Below are 22053 nucleotides of genomic sequence, written 5' to 3'. Positions count from 1 at the left end.
ACTTCGGCCTTACACTTCGTATAAGATTGAACCCAAGTTTGTACCATGTATTTTTTTTGGCTATTATTTCTCGCAAAGTGCGAATCGTTGCAAAACAAAAAAAAAAAAATCTACATTTCTTATCATGTCATATTCGTCAAAGATGTTTTTCATCATAGGTTATAAAAGTAATCGACCATTAAAAATACAATTTGAGAAAAAGATGCAAAATCATGCCCCATAGTTGATTCCTCAAGCTTAAAGATTAATTTTATGACCTTAAAATTTCAAGATTTAGGTGTACTAAGGAATGCATGAAAGTTGTTTTATAGGTTTACATTTTTAGAAATGGAAAACAATTAATCATCTATATTTTTTTCATCTAGAAATTTTGATAATAATATTTAAATTTTTATGTTAAAATTATTTTAATAAATTATGATAATTTTTTAAAATAAAGATATTATTTAAATCTAGATTGTATTTGGAAATAGATAAATATCAACTAAATTAATTGAATAAAATAATAATAACATGCCCATTTAAAAAAGGGGAACAAATATTTTAGTGTTTAATATATAGTATATATTTGTACAAAGTTTCATAAATTTTTTGCTTTATCAAATTATTTTTCTTGAAAATTTTAACTTGTATTTTTAATATTTTAATAAAATTTATCTACCCATGTTTTCATCCTTGAAGTGGTACCGTCCGTGTAAGTTATGTTTGATAGTGATTTTACAAAACGTTTTTACCTTTTCAATACTTGATAAAATGTCACAAACATTTCCTAAAATCAAGACGACCGAAAGCTTAGGTCAAGTCGGGCGGTCCATGAATTAGGCTATTGGACCATATAAACCTAATCAAACACAACCTTCTCCTCTAGGGTTTTAGAGCTTCGACAAACCCTAGAATTTTTTCTCGGTAAGCTTCACCTTCATTTCTCAATCACATGACTAATGTTTCTTCCACACCATCCATGTCGTTAATCTCTGGAGGTTTGTTTCCTTAGGTGGGAACCGGTGCCGAAAATGTCTCGAGTTTATGTTGGGAATTTGGATCCTCGTGTCTCAGAAAGGGAGCTTGAAGATGAATTTCGAGTTTACGGTGTTATTCGGAGGTGATTCCTAATTTTTTATAAGAGAATTGCGTGGCAATTGTTCTCCATTTCGTAATTGAAGTTATTTTTATGATTTTTTTTTCTACATTTTGGTGAACCTGGTTGTGATATCTCTTGTTTGTTGCCATTGGAAATATTTTGGAATATCGGTTGGTTTTTTTTTTAAAGCCCTTTTTTATGTCTTTCGTGGTTTCCCTTTTGATGTTTCTTGTCTTTGATTTAGAACCATCTTGTGTGTAGGCAGCTGGTTTCGTCGATTTCTTGAAACTTAAATAGTATGAAAACCTATGGCAGTTTGGCAGCATATCTCCTTATGTTGCGAGGCGAGCCTTCTGTCTGTTGCAATTTTGCTTACCAGTTTGTAATATTTATTTCCTCTGACTTTTATACTTTAATTAATTGGGAATTCGCATTCAGAAAATGCACCTGTTTCTAGCACTCTCCCCTTTTGTTTCCCCACTTTTTTTTTTTTTTGCCTCAAATGCTTGGTTTTTTTTTTTTTTTTTTTTTTCTTTCAGCGGGAAAGAAATGGGGCTCTAATATATTATATGTCCATGTTCTGGAAATTGGGCCAGAATCTTCTTTTAACTGTTTGGTTCATGCTGATTTGTTTTATAGCAGAATTTTGGGTTATTCATGGATAATATTGTTTCCTTATGTTGATATGTTCCTTAAATAATTGAAAATCAATTTTGAATTTTATATCAATTGTTCAGAAATTTTCTGGATAAAAGATCTCTGTCTATTCCGCTAATCAGTAGCCCTTAAAAACATTATGTAGGTGCAGCCCAAATAAAATTATGCTAACTAGTTTTTCCTAACTTTATTTGATGATCCTTTCCTTTCATAGAGTCTCTGATCGTGATTGTGGGCCATTTCCTTACCCATGTACATGATTGTGGCAATCGTTACAAGAGGCATTAGCAGCCTGCTAAAATTCAGGCATTATAATATAAAGCGTTTTAACATGGTCCAATATGCATGGAGCTTACAAAATTACTTTCCGTCTCCAAGTTGATGGACACTTATTTGTTCAAAGCCCTTGCCAAAATCCCGACTTCTCTGGGTGCTCAATTTCTCAGCAATTTGCACTCTTCTCCCCCCAAGGAATTATGCTCAAATCTACTCTCAAGGTCATTTGACTTGTACTTGTAGTCTTCATGACCAAACATATTGGGATATGTAATTTAATTGAGAAATGTCAAGTTCTTCCTGTGGATACATGACAACATCAATATTCCTCAAAAGATTGAATGGATTGGGCAAAAATGAGTGCAATGTGAGTATATGTGTATTGTGCCACTGAAAACAAAATTAGGTGTATACCAAATGTGTTTTATGTTGATGTATACCATATTAGATGTCAGAAAGTGTTTTTTTTTTTTAAGACTATTGATTGGTTCCCAGAAAATTTGAGGGAAAATGCAAAGGAAAGAAAATAAAGAGAAAAAATAGAAAGAAAGATAAATTGAAGGAAAATAAAAAGTGGAAACTCCTACTTGGTTGACCTGCTGAAAGCCTGTTATTTTTCTCAATGATTGTCCTGTCCTTTCTCCATCATGGATGATTGAAATTACCCTTCTTTGGGGTCCATTCATTTTGATTTCTGACGATTGTAAACTTCCGTCAATTTGGTTCACTTTTTGATCTTTCTCCTTGAGGACAAAATGCTGCAATTTTCTATTGTGCAGATACATCTGAATCACATGTTTAAGGCTTTAGCATTCCTTGGTTGTATGTCCATTGACTCTTATCATATGTGCAATATTTGGCTAGGTCCTGCTTTGTAGGGTCTCCTTCAGGCAGCACAGGCCAACAAAACTTTGGCAATTAGGATAATACCTTGAACACTTGGGCATGAGGAGTTGTTGACTTGGTAAACATATGGTCTATTTCTTTTGACTATAACCTCACCAGTTGTCCTGTTGCAGAAGTATGGTTACTCTGTCAACACTTTCTCTTCGGAATTGCTAGAATTTGCTTCCTGTTTTTTCCCCAAGTAGTAGTGGCTACCACCTTAGGTTGAGAAGATGTTAGGTCCTCTAAGCTTGCCAACTCGGTAGGCTCAAGTAAAAGCTTGCTCCATACTCTTTGCCTATTACTTATGGAGCGATTGATTTGAATCAGAATTGGTAGTTAGACCTAAAGGTGGTTTAGGTGGTGGTGTTGTCATAGCTTTCCACCTATACTAGGGTAACAATAAATTGCTTTATATAGTCACATACACTTTCTCCATCCATCATTTGCACATTAAATAAAGAATCCATATCCCTCCTTTGCCTAGAGGACCACATCTACTGAGATAAATATGTTGCACGATTCTGAGAAAGATGATGTAGATCCCCTAGACAAATTATGGAACCAGATAAGTGTGGGCCTTGCAAGCTTGATGGAAGCGCTTTGCATAACACAACATCATTTCCCTACATAAGTGTCATAAGATGGTGGAACTTGGAAGTACATTAGATGATCCACTGGATCTCCATCCTGTCATATATCTAGAATTTCGGAAATACAAATCCAGAAGGCACATCAGTTTTCAAAATGTCTTTAGTAAATGGGCTCCTAACTATTCTACAAACAATATAGCTCATGAAATGATGCAGGGTTTTCCCTTTCATTGAGTGAACTCAGGCCTTTAGTTCATCTATTTATTCCTATAGGTCTGCTTTTTGGCGGTATGATTGGGAAGTCCCATTCTGGACAGATTTATTGTCTTATATAGTAGGAGGTGAATCTTCTTGCTACGACCTTGTTGCAAGTGGTGGTGCAGAAAGACTAACAAATGAAACTGACCTCCTACTATGCAGGCAAACTCTCAACTCTTCATTATGCCTTGTTAGAGCCTCATTCAAAGAGTGGAGTCTCTGATTGAATTGAGCTTGTTGTCAGTCCAATTGGCAGCACAGCTGCTCCAAGGAATCCTCATGCTCATGGATCTCCTCTTTCTCTCTCCGGGTGGTATTGGATCTATCATTCCCCTTTTGATTTCGTTGTTCCCACGGATGACACCAAAGTGTAGGCGCAGCCAAAATATAAGTGCATTAATGATTCTTTTTCCAATTTTATTCAATGATCCTTTCCTTTCATTATTTTTTTTTTGATAGGCAAACACAGAAATATATTAGAACTTTCCTTTCATTATTGTTCCATTTAGAGTCTTCAATCGTGATCACAGCCCATTTCCTTCCCAAGCTCATGATCGTGGCAATTGTTACAAGACAGTAGTGGTTTGCTAAATTTCAGGCATTACAACAAAAAGCATTTTGACTTGGTCCAATATACATGAAGTTAACGGAATTACTTGCCGTCTCTAAGTTGATGGACACTTATTCCAAAGTCCTTACCACAATCCCTACTTCTCTAGACTGCTCAATCTGCAAACAATACCCACACAATATTTGCTTACTGCTTTGGCAGGCATACTGACCAGTGTTATCAGAACCCAAACTGGATTATCTGGTCTGACTGTTGAATTGGACACTGGTAGTTCAACTGGTCAAGCACTTTGTTGTTTAAAAATTAGCATGAGGCCTGGGTTTGGAGAGAATTGATATGCCAACTTTTTAGATGTTCTAAAGATGCCACAACCAATAGCCTCTTATGGACAATATGAAGTACATGTGTCTCTTGTTTCTCATCTTCAACTATTGCGTTTGCACAGGAAAATCCAATCTTATGTTAGACTTCTAAAGGGAACCGCATTTCTCATAAGTCAGTCATTAAAAAAACAGGGTTGGCCTTGGGCCAAGTGATTCTCCTACCATGGTTATCTTTAACAAGCTTTGGGCTAGCATGATATAACTATAGAGTCAGGACAGGTGTGAGTTTTAACTAACTCTAAAAAAAAATTTAGGACTATATATATAGGCAAAGATAGAATATATTAAAGTGCTTTACAAAAGATGAGCAAAGGTATACACTGAGCGTACAAAGATGCCAAAATGGACAAATGATGCCAAGGGAAAACAAAAAACAACTCCCATGTCTCACTTAGAGCCTATCCAATCAGTCAAGCCTAAGATAGTCAAAGAGCTATCACCTATGAACATTATAAGCCACTCCTAAAAAACATACATGAAAGCAGAGGCGGAGCTAGGAATAGGATGCAGGGGGGGCAATAGGATAGAGGTTAATTTAAGGAGGAGGGGGGCAAATATAAGCCAAAAAGCAATGTTTGGCCCATCGGCTGGTGTATTTCTCTTAAAACTGAGGTCAAAGGTTCAATTCCTTATTATGCATGGGGCATGTGCCCCCTCTGGGCCTAGCTGAATCCACCAATGCATGAAAGTTTGCTTGATTACTTGGTCCCCTTTTTCAATATTTTCAAAAGCTATCCTATTTCTTTCTTTCCATGTTGTCCAAAATAGACAACAAGGGACAACTCTCCAAGCCTTCATCCTCTTCCTCCTGACATAAGAACCATTCCAACTTAAAAATCTGACCAGTTTTATCCCAAAAACAGCATAAATAAGATGTCAAAACATGACTGCTTTTAAATAGTAAGGGAGGATTTGATCAATTATTTTTTCATTGCCTTTGCAAAAATAGCATCAATTCTGAGTTTTTTGTCTCCTCTTTTTAAGTTGCTTCAATGTCAAAACCTATCCCAAGTAGCTTCCCATGCGAAGAAACTCATCCTCACAAAGACCCAAGGTTGCAAACCAAGTTTATAGGGAATGCTTTTGAATTTACAAAGAATTCTGTTGAATCTCTTTATTCCTCTTTTTTAGGTCTATATTATTATAATAATTTTTTGATAAGTAAAAAGAAGAATATATTAAAAATGCTTGTAAAATGGCGCAACAGAGTACCCATAGAGCATACAAAATAGGCCAAAAGACAAGCAAAAAGAAGAAAAGGAAATGAGAGAGCAAATACCAACCACCCTAACTAACCTACCATCCCCATGAACCCCGAAGCCCCCCCTGACCTAAGCACAAACCAAAACACTTGACCAACCTCACAAAACAGGATATGAGTCCCCAAAACTCCTTCCCCCTTCCCCTTTCCCTGACAGTGATCGGAGACTTGTTATAATTAACCGAACACTCTAGTTTATAGATATCCTGCTCAAAAAGGGTAGTCGAGGGAATACTCCTCTTTCTGCCTGAAACCTTGACCCCACGTCCTTTTTTTTACCCCAATTTCTTCAATGGGAACTAATCTCCTTTTCAAACCCCTCCGCAGGTAACCCTAAGAAGCTGCTAAAATTGACTAAATTAATGGGGAGGCTATCTGGATCCCCACCCCGGGACACAAGCAATTGCCAAGGCCTTAGGGGACTCCGCCTCCTCAACCACAACCTCCTCCTCCTTACCCGAAGGGTACTTCTCAGCATTTCTGGAAAACTTCAGCAAGCTGCCATTTTCCAGCAACATGGTTATCAGTGGCTTGCCAGGTCCACAGGCCCCAAAGAAAGGAGAGGGGAAGGCCTTGGAAACCTGTTCACCTCCTCCAAGAGAGCTTCGTTGGTAAACGCCACTCAAGAGCTCTTTGAAACCGATGCTGGCAATGCCTCAAGCCACACATGCCCATCTTCGACACAACTGTACTGTGTCATCTCCTTGAAATCTGCAGAGAAGGCCCTTCCTTTAAGAAGTCATAGAGAGCCCTTCTCTCCCTCAGCCAAAGCCACTAAGCAACAACCCTCCTTTTTATCCTTTAAACCCACTAAACCCACCCCCACTGGCTTGGCCCACTCTTAAACCCTCCCCCACATCATTAACAGAAACTGAATGGGCCTCTGAAGTTTCCGGTCCATTAAGGCTTTGGGCATGAGGAATTGCATTGCCACTGGGACTTTGGGCTCCCTTTAACCACTTACGACCCAACCTTTGGGTCCCTAAGTCAGCCCCACTAAAGATGCCCTTGGCACAGTGCTGTTCTACCATACAGGCCCCTTGTGCTACACCTGTACACCTCACACTTCTTCCTTGGACATCCCCCGCCTGCAGCTTCTGCAGGTCTATATTATTCCACTCCTATCCATTAGAATCATGGATTATTAGTGTCAATTCTACAACTTTTATATAAATGGAATTTATTTTAAATATTTTATATGTTATTTTATATCACTGTTTAATGTTAACTTTGCTATATTATACAATTTTATTCTTACAGGGCTGGCCTAGGTTTCGAATTTGAACTTTTAGGTCCAAGCTTGGCTGTTAAGCCTTGTATTGAAGCTGTCTTTGTGGAGTAGCACAACTATTTTGTTTTTTAAAACTTGATACTATTTTCAACACATAGATTACTTTTTAGTATCCTGCATTTGAAATTTTTGTTGGTCTTAACACATGTTGCTAAAATTTATCAGTGTTTGGGTTGCTCGGAGACCACCGGGTTATGCTTTTGTTGAGTTTGCTGATCGTAGGGATGCTGTAGATGCAATTCGTGGATTGGATGGTGAGTACAAAGCATTTTCCAAATATAAATGTCAAGAAAGTTTGGTTCATTGCATATTTTGTTGATCCTACTGTTTTTATCTTCTTTTTTTTTTTTTCCATCCTTCCTGTTTATTTTATTTGAATTGTTTTCTTTCTCATGTATTCCAGCCACCTTTTGTATGATAATATTAATTTCTGAGGGGTAGTGTCACCATTAACATAAGACAGATTTGATACTTGCCAGAGGAGCTCAGATTTATGGCACTTGCATCGGCCAAGAAAAGGTCATCCCTGTGACCGTCCTTATGGATGCTCTTTGGGAAGACTTTATTTTGAAGTTTGCGAGTATAGTGTAACTTTGTCTGTTTGAAAAGTTATTAATGCTTTTCTGTGTTAACTGTCAACATAGTTGTTGTAAATTACCAGTTTTCTCCTGTTTGTGTTGGTTCTGTACACTTGATGTTCAGGTTGCATTTTGGATCCTGCTGGACAGCAATCCCTTTTGGTCAATTGACTCTGAAGGGTGAAGCTTGCTTTTATTTGCTTTATAAACTTTGGAACTTTTATGCGAACTCAACTTTGGGTTAACAGGAAAGAGTGGGTGGCGTGTGGAGCTCTCTCATAATTCTAAGGGGGGTGGTGGTGGTGGTGGTGGTGGTGGAGGCCGTGATCGTGGACGTGGCGGAGGTGAGGACTTGAAGTGCTATGAATGTGGTGAACCTGGTCATTTTGCTCGAGAATGTCGCTTGCGGATTGGTTCACGAGGCATGGGAAGTGGACGGCGTCGAAGCATTAGCCCTCGTCCTCGTAGGAGTCCAAGTTATGGGCGCAGGTATATCCTGGCTATACTTTGTTTTTTTCTTTTTTGTCATAAACTGCACATGCTATAGAGTTTTGCATTATCAGGTTATTGAAATGCCTTGAAGCCTTTTCTGTTTTCCTCTTTATGTGAAATTATATAGGATTAAATTTTTTGGAATCTGGAGCATAACTGTCTGAAATACCTTTTTTATGGTTGAACTTGAGAAAAGTTGACTTTCTGAAACCCCAATGCTAAATCCTTTGCATGTTCTCTGCAACTGAAAGTTTTTTAGGAGCTCAGAACCATGCTACTTAACAGTTGGTATCATATGATTATCCTCATGTGTTTGCTATTGGTGGCTCACAGCTGAACCCCATTAACGGCAAACTCACTTGAGGCAGGGATATCCTGTAACAGTGATATATTATATTACATATCTTACTCTCATATGTAATATTTAACAGGGATAAAAGCTGTTACAGGATATCCTACTTTCATATCAGGGTAACAGGGTATTTAACAGTGATAAAAGCTGTTTCTCAGATGAAAATGTCATGAAGTATCGCTTGACATGGGCGCAATTTTGTAACAAATAATCTGTAATAGTGTGTGCTTACTGGCCATTTTTCCTCTCTCTCTTTCTCTCTTTCACCTCATGTGATTGCTTCTATCTTGAATCGCTATTATATGATTTTTTTGGCAGATCTTTCCTCCAAAATATCTTTCTTCTAGATCATATCAGATATCAGAACTTTCTGTTTGTACTTCTATGTTTAGTTGATTAGATGAGTCGCTCATATATTTTCTAATTTGACTGGGGGGAGGGGATGAGGAATGCATAGTAGCATATTGGTGTGACACCTTTCTGGAATGTGGATATTAACCTTTTGCTAGCCTCTATGAACTATGAACTATGACATTCCTCTGAATGTTGCTGATTACGAGTAGAATTGTAGATATTTGTCAATGACATACTTCTCAACAATTTTGGATTTTGAATTGAGTGATATTATTAAAATTGCATCTTATGCTAGGAGCTATAGCCCGCATGCGAGAAAATCTCCACGACGTAGAAGCGTATCACCTCGTCGAGGTCGCAGCTACAGCAGGTCACCTCCATATCGCCGTGCTCGCAATGATTCACCTTTTGCTAATGGGTATGTCATGGGTCCATGCACAGAATTTCTTGCATATGTCGCTATAGTCATATATCCTCTCATTACTTAGATGGCAACCTAGGCCTTACTGAGATATGGTGCCACGTGTAGTTGGTGCCATTGAGAAACTACCACTTGAATGGACAACTGCCTAAAATGACTGTTTGAACAATGATAAATTTATAAACATTTGTTCACTTGCTTGATTACAGGCCCGTCTCCCAGGCTTTGGAATGTGTTTACACTAATAAATGGATAAATAAATAAATAACACATTATATGGATGGTGAGGATTAATGAAGTTGGTGCCTTGGGCCTAATCTGTCAAATTGGTTAAAGAAACAGTTTATTTCATGTTCTAAATTATGCAGGTTTTTTTTATCTTTTAATTATTGCTAAATGTTATTAAATTTTTATTTTTTATCTTTAGAATCCAAGCTGATATGGTTAGTTGCATTGGCAGAGACTGATGTTGGAGTAGCTGAATCAAACGCTGGATGGCATTAAAGAGTGGCTTCTCTGCCATAGTGTAGCACTAATAGGATTTGTTGAACAACCAAGAACCATGTTAGTTATGTTCATGTCATGAGAATGGGTTATGTTGGAAAATGGCTTCTACAGTGTTATAGCCGCCAATAGAGATGATTTGGACTGTTTTACGTCGGCTTGCTCTCTTCAGCTTTACTGAAATTTGGAGGTTCCGCCCCTACTTTGAATTGTCATCTTATTGCTGTTTGTGTTTGTGTTTGTGTTATTATCTGTAAGCCCTCTATTTAAAATATAGGTTTCTAAAAGGTTTTACATTTTCTTTTTCTTGTTTTGAGGTGTGATTTTAGGCTAAAACGACATGGTTACTGCTCACATGGTTTATCCCCCCCACCTCTGATTCTGCAACAGATGGACCTCCTACTCGTTGCTTCTTATGCTTCTTAGTCTGCTTGAGTCACATATTGTCACCGCAAATGTTGAGAAACTTGTTGCGTTTGAAACTTTATAATGCGGCAACAAGGCTTCTGACATTTATAGTTATGACCACCTACTTTTTCTGCTATCTGGGTCATGGGTGGACAAGATGAAGCCATTTATTGATCTCCGTCTCAGTTTTGAGTTGGATAGTGACTTTTCATCTGAAGCTGCGTGTTCAGGGTAATTTTGCTTAAGGGAAATTCCATCTGTAGTAGCTTAAACTCGAAGGCACGTGGCGCTATGGCTGCATCAACTCAAACCGCAAACGAGTCTTTTTCAACCCAGTAATTGTAAAACTGTTAGGCCAGTGTGATTTTCGATGTTGTGGGACTCAATTGCTTGTGTAGTGGTATGTTATCCATGCAGGATTACTAATTCACCATTTTATCATGATTTACGCTGTTGCAGTCCGCACTGGGTGAAGAAAATTAAATAGGTTTTTTTTTTCCTATTTTCAATAATTAAATAGTTTTTATTTTTGTATTTTTAAAATATGATTAGATGGTAAGTATGAATTAGATTAAACATTAGATGCCGTTGGGGAGCAAGTTACATTTTAATGACACAAGGCCCTGAACCTCCGCGTAGACTCTTAATATTTTATTCATATTTTTTGTTTATTTGTTTAGTTTTTTAATGGAGGTTGACGTAAGCTACTCACTCTATTTATGGATCAAATGGAGTGGAGTTTGGAGATGAATCCAATCCAAGTGATACCATGGAAAGGATGCGCTTCCTTGGCACCTTTGGAATCATCAGAGAAGCCGTGAGAATTGGAATCAGAAACCCCAGCTTCATTCCCCTGGCAACAATCGTCTCACTTCCTTTATTTTGCATCACGCTACTTCATGAATTGCTTCTCCAGCATATCCTCATGGAAGCTTCTCTCTCTCCTCAGCTCAGAAAGCCTCCTCCCAACTCCAACTCTCTTGCTGTAACCAGATTGACTCACATGATGTCTGGCAGGGTTCTCCTACTGGCTCTTCTTTACTTGATCCCCATCCAATTCTTAAATCTCCTCACTGCAGTCACAACCGTTTATTCAGCTTCTGCGATTCATGCCGGAGCCAGACCACTAGGTTTACAAGATATGCTCCATAATTCCATCGCCAAAACCAGGTGGAAAGGCCCTCTTGTTACTTACGTTTATACGTTCCTCTTGTCCAATATTTCCTCGATGGTCATAGTGTTTTTCATCCTATTGGGTCCCCTACTGGTGTCAAGGAATGTGCTCTTGCTTCTTGTTTCTATGATGGGTGTGATGATAGCCCTTGGAATTTGGTTGGTGTTGAGTGCCTGGTGGAATATGGGTGTTGTTATTTCAATTTTAGAGGACAAGGGCGGTCTTGAAGCCTTGTCAACCTCACAATACTTGAGCAAAGGCAATAGGTTGCGTGGATTTGCGTTGATGCTCCTCAATTTTATTTGGTTATATGGCCTATCCTGGTCAACCCTCCATGTAAGAGGAAGTTTTTCCGGTAGGATTGTGCTTGCTTTTGTTAATACAGGCTTGGTGTGTGTGGGAAAGGTCATTAAATGGGTAGTCTTCATTGTTTATTACCACGATTGCAAGTGGCGCTGCAGGGAGAAGGTTGACATGGAAGAAGGTAGAGAAGATGAAATCCTTTGCAAAAATTTTTCATGAGTGTAATCTTATGTATTATTTTGTACTCAATTCCACAAGCCCCAAGATGGGTTTTTAGATGTTATTTACTATGAATAACTCATGGAATCTTCTTCCATGGTTTTAACTGATCTTTGTCGTCTCTCTCTCTGAAATCTGAATTGACATTAAGGGAAGGGAAGGCTTTCGAAATGCTGAACAGCCATCCATCCCACCATTTCAAGGCTCTGCGGATCATAAAAGTTGCAGTGTGCCTCAGGATAGTCCCTTAAAACTGGATTGTTGAGAAACATTAGGCACCATTGCTATGAGTGAGAATTATTTTGTCTGTTTTCCTTCCCACTATGGGCATTGCCACTGGCATCGTTGGCCTCGGAATATAACGTGAATTCCAAGCATATTCTTCAATCTCGAGCCCATGATCATGTGAATGTGATAAGTACCAGGTATTCAAAGGTCAACTTGGATTGATATGGTTGGTGACAAGCTTACCAAACCTGCTACATTTGACTGAGCTTCTGATAAAAATGGAAGTGGGTAGTTGCTCTCTACTTTACCCTTATATTCTACAAATAGTTTATTTCGATTTATTCTTTGTCAGATCTTGATTGTTGATGTAGTTCAAGGGATATACACTGAGGACATGCCTGTGGCTCTTAGGGAGCTGAATGATAATTATCCAGAGGCTATGATTGTTCAACAACAACAAAATCAGTTGTTGGGGCCTTTTCCTCCCTCGTTCCTCAAAGTAAAAAAGGCTATGGAGATGAGTGATAATTATCCAAGGTTTCATCTATAGTGCAATCCAAGTGGTGGAACACCAAGTCAAATCTTCCCCTTCATTAGATGAAAGACTGCAGCCACAGAGAGAAGACTTTTATATGTTTCAAGATCATATTGTGCATGATCAGGAGATGGACTTCTTGGATGCACTCAAAGAAGCTCTAATTGTCCCTTACAAAAACATCAACATCATCATCTTCTGTTTGTTTTTTTTTACTTCCCTTACTCTGTTTTGTTTCTTGAGTTGAGATATGAATAGATGGTAAGTATGAATTAGATTAAATATTGGATGCCCTTGGGGAAGAAGTTAGAGTTGACATAAGGCCCTTATGCTTCCAACCTCCGCGTTGACTTTTAATTTTTTTATTCTAGTTTTTTTGTTTATTTATTTAGTTTTTTAATTGTTAATGGAGGTTGACTGTTGACATAAGCTATTCACTCTATCTACGGATCAAACGGAGTGACGTTTGAAGGAGCAAGGGATTAATCCGGTGATTCCAATCCAAGTACCACAATGGAAAGGATGCGTTTCCTTGGCACCTTTGGGATCATCAGAGAAGCCGTGCGAGTTGGAATCAGAAACCCCAGCTTCATTCCCCTGGCAACAATCGTCTCGCTTCCTTTATTTTGCATCACGCTACTGCATGAATGGCTTCTCCAGCATATCCTGATGGAAGCTTCTTTCTCTCCTCAGCTCAGCGAGCTTCCTCCCAACTCCAACGCTGTAACTAGATTGACTCACATGATGTCTGGCACTGGCAGGGTTCTCCTACTGGCTCTCCTTTACTTGATCCCCATTCAATTATTGAACCTCCTCACTGCAGTCACTACCGTTTATTCAGCTTCTGCGATTCATGCCGGAGCCAGAACACTAGGTTTACAAGATATGCTCCGTAATTCGGTCGCCAAAACCAGGTGGAAAGGCCCTCTTGTTACCTACATTTATACCTTCCTCTTGTCCAATTTGTCCTTGATGGTGATAGTGTTTTTCATCCTATTGGGCCCCTTACTGGTGTCAGGGAATGTGCTCTTGCTTCTTGTTTCTATGATGGGTGTGATTATAGCCTTTGGAATTTGGTTGGTGTTGAGCGCCTGGTGGAATATGGGTGTCGTTATTTCAATTTTAGAGGACAAGGGTTGTCTTCAAGCCTTGTCAACCTCACAATACTTGAGCAAAGGCAATAGAGTGCGTGGATTTGTGTTGATGCTCTTCAATTTTATTTGGTTATATGGCCTATCCTTGTCAACCCTTCTTGTAAGAGGGAGTTTTTCCGGTATGATTGTACTTGCTTTTGTTCGTACAGGCTTGGGGTGTGTGAGAAAGGTCATGAAATGGGTAGTCTGCATGGTTTACTACCATGATTGCAAGAGGCGCTGGAGGGAGAAGGTTGACATGGAAGAAGGTAGAGAAGATGATCTCCTTTGCAAAGATTTTTCTAAAAGATAATCTTATGTATTTTTCTTCAAGATGTTACCTACAATGAATAACTTACAATCTCTTATTCCACAGTTCTAAGTGATCTTCTTTATCTCTCTCAAATCAAATCCGAATTGACAATAGGGAAGGCTTTTGAAATTCTGAACAGCCATCCATGATCCATCCCACCAATTCAAATCACTGGCGGATCATAAAAGTTGCAGCGTGCCGCAGGATAGTCCCTTGAAACTGGATTTTTGAGAAACATTAGGCACCATGGGTATGGGTGAAAATTATTTTTTTGTCTGTGTTCCTACCCAGTATGAATTGAATTCCAAGTCTATTCTTGGATCTCGAACCCATGATCATGTGAATGTGATAAGTAACAGGTATTCAAAGGTCAACTTTGATTGTTATGGTGGTGACAAACTTTCCCACCTGCAATATTTAACCAAGCTTTTCATAAAATGGAAGTATTACCCAAATAGTTTATTTTTATTTTTCATATATTATGATTGTGTGGAAAGTAAGACTAAGGGTATTCAGTATCAGATCTTGATTGTTGATGAAGACTGAAGTTCAAAGGATATATACACCGAGGACATGTCTGTTGCTCATAGGGAGATGATTGATAATTATCCAAATTAAAGGCTATGATTGTTCAACAACAACAAAGTCAGTTAGTTTTCCATGAGATTATCCTCCAAAGCACACCACCTGAAGCCTCAGAAATTCTAACAAAAGCTCCTAGTGACATAAGCTGGTATTGGCCATAGAAGAACGACTAGGGACTTTTTTCATAAATTGATTCAACCGGGTGTCCTAGATCTGGTGACCCTTCATCTCCTAGAGCTCACTCGTGTTTGTGGTTTAGGTTTGGCATCAAGGCTATATGTGTTCATACAATGTCCCTTTTATCATATCAGAATGTGCTCTCCTCTTCTCAAATTGTGCTTTACTTGGATTTGCGTGGTTGGTAACAAACTACTATGTTATTTCAAGGAGGCTTCTGCATGATGAGCTTACAAACTACTTGGATTGGAGTGTTGTGTGGGGCAGAACCGCCTGCATTATCTGCATATTTTAGCAGAGGTAGAAAGTGTTAAAAAATCTGGAGAAAGGAACTAAAACTTTCAGAAAATATTAGAGTACCGAGTTGGAGAAAGACACACACTATATTTCACCAAAGAGAATGCCTATTTATAGGCTTACAACCAAACTGAAAATGCTAAAAACTCTCAGCTGCTATGACTACTTCTACTAACAGAAAAACTGAAAATCAGAGATAGCAAAACAGAGACTAAGTCTAACTAAGACATTTTCAAAGGCAAACTCTCATGAATTCTAACACTCCTCCTTGAGATTTGCCTTGGACATACCAAGCTTCAACCTTAGGAACTCCAGCCTTGATTTAGGAAGTCCTTTAGTCATTATGTCAACAAGTTGCTCATCAGTTGAGCAATAATGCAGCTTAACAAGTGAATTCTTTTCAGCTTCCCTTATGGAGTGGAATTTTACATTTATGTGCTTGGTTCTGCCATGATGGACAGGATTTTGAGCAATGGAAATGGCTGACTTATTGTCACAGTAAAGCTCAGTTGGTGAGCTTTGTTCCTGGCCTAAATCAGCAAGCAATTTTCTCAACCATATTGCTTGATTTGCAGCAGCTGCTAAGGAGATATACTCAGCTTCTGTAGTTGATTGTGCCACTACTTCTTGCTTTCTTGAATTCCAGCATATGACACCTGAACCGATTGTAAATGCATAACCTGAAGTGCTCTTCATATCATCAACACTTCCTGCCCAATCACTATCAGCATAACCATCTAGCTTAACTCCTCCTGTCTTTAAATACCAAATGCCAAGATTTGTTGTACCTTTAACATACTTTAGCACCCTCTTTGCAACTCCCATGTGAACATTGCTTGGTGAACTCATGAACCTTGAAAGCAAACTAGCTGGAAACATCAAGTCAGGTCTGGTTACTGTCAAGTATAGTAGGCTGCCCACCAAGCTTCTATATGCAGAGGGTTCCTCAAGTTTCTCACCATCATTCTTTGAAATTTTCTCATTTTGTGCCAGCGGAGTTGCTACTTCTTTGCATGATTCTAGCTTGAATTTCTTGAGAATATCCATAGCATATTTTCTTTGTGAAATGAAGATACCCCAGCTGCATTGGTATATTTCCATTCCAAGGAAGTAGTTCATGATGCCAAGGTCAGACATCTCAAATACATCCTGCATTTCCATTTTGAAATCAGCTAGCAATTTTACATTGCTTCCGGTCACTAGCATGTCATCAACATAAAGTGATACTACCGGTTGCAAACCATCCTCATTTTGTTTCAAATACAAAGTAGCTTCATTTTCACTCCTCCTAAATCCAAGTTGGATCAGATGAGAATCAATTCTGCTATACCAGGCCCTTGGTGCTTGCTTCAAACCATAGAGAGCCTTATGTAGCTTGTACACTTTGAGTTCATGGCCAATAACCTCAAAGCCTTCTGGTTGTTGAACATAAATTTCTTCAAGAAGTATACCATTTAGAAAAGCTGACTTGACATCTAAATGGTACACTTTCCATCCCATTTGACCAGCAAGTGCAAGTAGTAGCCTTATAGTGTCATGTCTAGCTACTGGTGCAAATGTATCACCATAGTCCACTCCAGCAACTTGAGCAAAACCCTTCACAACCAATCTAGCCTTGTGCCTGAAGATTGAACCATCTGAATTAAATTTAGTTCTGAAAACCCACTTTACACCAATTGCATTCTTAGCTTCAGGTAGTTCTGTCAACTTCCAGGTTCCATTTCTTTCGATAGCATCAATTTCAGCTTTCATGGCCTCAATCCATTCTAGAAATCTTGCAGCTTCCTTGTAACATGTAGGCTCAGCATGTACAAGATTGCACCTCTCGTACACATCAGATAATGGCCTCATCTTAAGCACTGGTGTGTCTGAAGTTGCTTCAACATCAAGTGGACCTTCAATGATTGTACTTTCTATTGCTGGTTCAAGAATAGATGGAGTGGTTTGATCACATTTATGAACTTTCTTCAAGTCCCAATTCCAATAGGAGTTTTCATCAAAGTGCACATCTCTACTTATCACGATTTTCATTCTACTCAAGCTATAAATTCTGTAACCTTTTGATTCTGCTGCATAACCAACAAAGACACCTTTCTCAGCTCTTTCATCAAGCTTCCCTCTCTTGACAGATGACACATGAAGATAACAAAATGAGCCAAAAACTTTCAGGTGCTTGACAGAAGGTTTTACACCAGACCATGCCTCTATTGGTGTTTTGCTCTGAATAGACTTAGTTGGTAGTCTGTTAAGCAAATACACTGAGGTGTTGACTGCTTCAGCCCATAGAAGCTTTGGTAGCTTCTTCTCGAATAGCATGCACCTTACCATCTCCATCACGGTTCTGTTCTTCCTCTCAGAGACTCCATTCTGCTGTGGTGAGTATGGAGCTGTTAGCTGGTGTACAATTCCAGCTTCTTGACAAAAGAGACTAAACTCTTTTGAGGTATACTCACCTCCATTATCAGTTCTGAGCACCTTAACGTTCTGACCACTTTGAGTTTCAACCATTTTCTTGAAGCTTTTGAACATAGAGAGCACTTGTTACTTGGTTTTTAGAAAATAAACCCAAGTCATTCTGCTGAAATCATCAATAAATAGCGCAAAATACACATTGTTGCTCAATGAGGTTGTGCTCATTGGTCCACAAATATCTGAATGGATTAATTCCAGCTTGTGAGTAGCTCTCTTGGACATATTTTGAGGGAATGGTTGTCGTTGTTGCTTCCCTAGCTCACAACTTTCACAAGTTTGAGCATTAACTGAGATTTCAGGCATGTCTTCAACCATACCAGCTTCTTGCATGAACCTCAATGACTTCAAGTTGAAATGACCATATCTTTTGTGCCAAACAACACTCTCATCAATCTTGGCACTAAAGACATGACCTTCAACTAAATCAAGCTTCAAATAAAAACTATTTCCATTCATTTTAATTTTTGCTATCTCTGTTCCGTGTACATCAGAGATAAAACAAAAATTTTCTTTGAAAGAGACTGCATATCCATTTCTTAGCATTTGTGCAACACTAAGAAGATTCTGATCTAAATCTGGAATATAAAGAACATTAGTGACAATTTTTGTACCTCTCTTGGTGCTGATAGCAATTGTCCCTTTTCCTTTGGCTTGCACAACTTCACCATTTCCCAACTTGACCTTTGGTTGAACTGATCTATCAATGGAGGTAAATATTGACAGATGTTTGGTCATGTGACTTGTGCAGCCACTGTCAATGAGCCAAGTATTCAGTTCATGAGAACTGAGTGCTTGTGATGCCATAAATAAATGCTCATCATCATTTTTGTCTTCTTCAGTCACACTTGCATGTTGTTCTGGTTGCTGTTGAGATTGTTTTTTCTTGGCTCTGCAATACTTCTCACTATGGCCAAGTTTATTGCAAAAGTTACAATTAAAGAGAGGTTTACCTTTGTGCCAACAATCTTTCTCAGCATGGTTGGTTCTTTTGCAATGAGAGCAAGGCGGAAATTTTCCTTTTCTTGAAGACCCTTCAGTTTTCCCTCTGCTGTTCTTGAAGAACTTCTTTCCTTGCAAGTTTCCAGAATTCTTTCCCTTGTGATTTGCTTGAAAAGCACCTTCAGTAGCTTCATCACCTCTCATTAAGACCCTTTGCTCCTGTGCATGAAGCTTGCTGGTTAACTCTACAATTGTGAGAGTTTGCAGGTCACAAGACTCTTCAATTGCAGAAATCTTGGTTTCAAACTTTTGAGGCACTGAAACCATGATCTTTTCTACCACCTTTTGATCTGTAAATGCCTCACCAAGAAGCCGCATTTGGTTTACAACATCCATTAACCTGCCAGAATAATCTTTGACAGATTCGTCGTCTTTCATCTTCATCAACTCAAACTCTCTCTTCAATGTGAGGAGTCTAACATTTTTTACTCTTTCACTGCCCTCAAATTCACCTTGGAGCTTGTCCCATACCTGTTTAGGTGTTTCCAAGTTCATGATTTTGGTGAAGATGTGGTCTGCAAGTCCTGAATGTAGGCAAGTGATGGCTTTGTCTTTCTTGAGTTTTTCTTCCTCATATGCTTTCATCTGAGCAACTGTAGGATTTGCTCCCAATGGTGGTGGATCAGCTTCTGACATCACAACATTCCACAAACCTTGAGACCTTAAGTAAAACCTCATCTTGACAGCCCAAATGTGATAGTGTTCACCATTAAACACTGGAATTACAGAGGAAATATTGCTAGAAGGAGTCATGTTTGCACCACAGTTGCCTGAAAAAAATAGATCACTCAACCTCACTAGTGTTTGCACTCAACCTCACTGTGTTTAGTACTCAAAACACTCAAAAACTTTGCCTCACAGCCCGTAGGAATTTTGCTCTGATACCACTGTTAAAAAATCTGGAGAAAGGAACTAAAACTTTCAGAAAATATTAGAGTACTGAGTTGGAGAAAGACACACACTATATTTCACCAAAGAGAATGCCTATTTATAGGCTTACAACCAAACTGAAAATGCTAAAAACTCTCAGCTGCTATGACTACTTCTACTAACAGAAAAACTGAAAATCAGAGATAGCAAAACAGAGACTAAGTCTAACTAAGACATTTTCAAAGGCAAACTCTCATGAATTCTAACAGAAAGCAATGTGGGCATTGCATCTAGCTTAAATTTCCAGCCCTTTCCCTGCCCCGGACTAATGCATAGTTCTTGGCATCTACAATGAAAAAAATTGGTTCTTTCTGGAAACTCCCACTAAAGGAAATACTCTGCAAGCACTCTTATTTGCATCAATGGGATCGACAGGATGCTTGAAATCAACAGCAGGTCCCTCAAAAGATCACAGCATGAATCCAATCACCCTGATGAAACAAGATTGACAAGCAACATACACAAATCGCAATCAAATTTCTGTTATCAATAAAAGCAACTGACAACAACAAATACCCCTGTTATGATCCAGGGGACAACCTTTTTCTTTGATATGCCAACATTATGAGGCAAAAAACAAGCCCTTCATTGGTTAGAAGACACAGAAATGTGAAAATCACCCTTTTTAATTAAAAAAACAAACAATTTATTTATTTTTGTTGTCTAAGCTGATTGGGAACTCAAGGTGAAAGGATGGGGGAAAGCATGGTTTTGAAATTCAGGGACCAGCTTCGGTTAAATTCATTTGGGTTATTCTCTCAATTACAATAAAATGCAACTGGATCTAGTATGAGTTGGTGACCTGGTGATGACTGAAGCCTATCAAAGTCAAGGTCAACCAAATTAAAGCTATATGCTTTTGGATGCACATGTCCACATCACATGGTGGGGTATACAGCATTAATCTCATCTGTAATGCAGTCCAAGGGGGAAGAAGACTGCAACCACCAAGAGAAGACTTCATCTGCTTCAATCCTCTCCATCTATGTTAGGAAACTTATAATTGATCACAGAGGTGAAAGGCTTGGAGCTAAGCAACATCAGTCTTATGATGAAGCAGGTGCAGGAGTTCTTTCAAGTTGTCACAGGAGCTCTAATGATCCCTTACAAAAGCATCAACTTCGTAATCTCCAGTTTTGTCACTTCTCTCCCTCTGTTTTTCTTCTTGATTTTCTATGAAATGATCTTCCAGAGAACACTTGTTGAAGCCTATGAAATTCTAAAACCTCCTCCTGGTTACTCTAACCGGTGGGATTGGCTTGACCCAGCAATGAGAATGACTTGGGATTTTTTTCTTAAATTGGTTCTGTTGGGTCTCCTCTATTTGGTGCCCCTCCATCTCCTCGAGTTCTTTAACATGATTGTGACTGTCAACTTAGCATCAAAGCTACATGAAGGAGAGAAGCCAATGGCTCTGAAAGAGGAAGCATATGAAATTTTCCATAAGGCAAGACTGAAGGACCCTTTTATCACATGTTTATGTTCTCCTCCTCTCAATCTGTGGTTTACTTGGATTACTGTGGTTGGTAATTAACTACTATATCATTTCAGTGCGGTTTTGGTACGAGGATTTACTTGAAAAAGAAGGATTCTTGTATCATGTGTTCTTTAGTGTATTTTTTGGGGCAGCTTTTATAGCAGTGTTAATAAAGTACTTGGATTGGAGTGTTGTATGGAATACGAGTATAGTGTTTTCAATTTTGGAGGAGAGTTATGGGACTGAAGCATTGATGATATCTTCATACTTTAGTAGAGGTAGCAAGGAGTGTGGACGGCTGTTGATGCTTGTTTTCTTCGTATCGGGGGTCAGTCTAAGGCTGACATGCCTCTATGCTGGATGCAGTGAAAGGGGGAGTGGAATCATAGCCCAAGTTCTGTTGTTTTGTATTGGGAATGTGTTGAAATGGGTGGTCTGTACGGTTTATTTCCAGAATTGCAAGAAAAGGACTTTAGAGAAGATTGATGGGGAAGTGGGACTGGAAGATAAAAATGTGAATGAATAAGAATGGTTCACGAGAACCAGAACTTCAGAAGAGTACATGGGAAAGTATGCTGGATTTTACCTGAGAAGCACAAGTTAGAAGTAAGGTCAATAAGGAAGCAAGTTGAGATGCAAAAGTTCTCTATGTTGTTTTCACTTGGAACTTTGAAGCATAATTGGACTCTCCAACGAGTTACTAGGCTCATCTAGCCCTCTTCCTCTTCCACATAGACTTTTCCAGAATTCAGCTTCATGTAAGCTTTCTTTATCCGTGAACTCTCTTCCAATTCCATGTAATATCTCCTTGAACTTGAACTGTATACAAGCTTTTATTGATGTTTC

At 38.7% G+C, this 22053-nt stretch overlaps 3 protein-coding genes and 1 pseudogene across 5 annotated transcripts; all 4 read left to right on the top strand.

Moving 5' to 3' along the window:
* Positions 1-763: 763 nt before the first annotated feature.
* LOC100251981 (serine/arginine-rich splicing factor RSZ22A) lies at positions 764-10253 on the top strand. 2 transcript variants are annotated; one of them, XM_010655009.3, is made up of 6 exons: positions 764-906; positions 995-1102; positions 7422-7510; positions 8083-8323; positions 9337-9450; positions 9914-10253. In XM_010655009.3, exons 2-6 carry the CDS (start codon positions 1014-1016, stop codon positions 9918-9920), a joined length of 540 nt encoding a protein of 179 aa, XP_010653311.1. In that variant the 5' UTR covers positions 764-906; positions 995-1013; the 3' UTR covers positions 9921-10253. The 2 variants fall into 2 exon arrangements, with proteins under 2 accessions (XP_010653311.1, XP_002264105.1); XM_002264069.5 differs by having other exon boundaries at positions 9328-9450.
* LOC100262202 (uncharacterized) lies at positions 10033-12171 on the top strand. Of its 2 annotated transcripts, none has more exons than XM_019220383.2 (2): positions 10033-10147; positions 10287-12171. In XM_019220383.2, exon 2 carries the CDS (start codon positions 11135-11137, stop codon positions 12059-12061), a length of 927 nt encoding a protein of 308 aa, XP_019075928.1. In that variant the 5' UTR covers positions 10033-10147; positions 10287-11134; the 3' UTR covers positions 12062-12171. The 2 variants fall into 2 exon arrangements, with proteins under 2 accessions (XP_019075928.1, XP_019075932.1); XM_019220387.1 differs by having other exon boundaries at positions 10034-10147; positions 10275-12171.
* Positions 12172-12920: 749 nt separating this feature from the next.
* Positions 12921-14521, top strand: LOC100267371 (uncharacterized). The gene has a single exon (XM_059740133.1). It carries the CDS (start codon positions 13338-13340, stop codon positions 14268-14270), a length of 933 nt encoding a protein of 310 aa, XP_059596116.1. The 5' UTR covers positions 12921-13337; the 3' UTR covers positions 14271-14521.
* Positions 14522-20643: 6122 nt separating this feature from the next.
* On the top strand, positions 20644-22053 carry LOC104880076 (uncharacterized; annotated as a pseudogene).

This window comes from Vitis vinifera, chromosome 1 (genome assembly GCF_030704535.1).
Source record: "Vitis vinifera cultivar Pinot Noir 40024 chromosome 1, ASM3070453v1".
NCBI classification, from domain to species: Eukaryota; Viridiplantae; Streptophyta; class Magnoliopsida; order Vitales; family Vitaceae; genus Vitis; species Vitis vinifera.
Note: the sequence above shows the minus strand (reverse complement) of the source record. Positions and strands in the feature narration are given on the sequence as shown.

Coding starts and splice junctions, on each gene's coding strand:
- LOC100267371 (XM_059740133.1), top strand. CDS start 13,338: ATGGAAAGGATGCGTTTCCTTGGCACCTTTGGGATCATCAGAGAAGCC.
- LOC100251981 (XM_002264069.5), top strand. CDS start 1,014: ATGTCTCGAGTTTATGTTGGGAATTTGGATCCTCGTGTCTCAGAAAGG. Junction 1,103..7,421: donor GTTTACGGTGTTATTCGGAG/GTGATTCCTAAT, acceptor AAAATTTATCAG/TGTTTGGGTTGCTCGGAGAC. Junction 8,324..9,327: donor AGTCCAAGTTATGGGCGCAG/GTATATCCTGGC, acceptor ATCTTATGCTAG/GAGCTATAGCCCGCATGCGA.
- LOC100262202 (XM_019220383.2), top strand. CDS start 11,135: ATGGAAAGGATGCGCTTCCTTGGCACCTTTGGAATCATCAGAGAAGCC.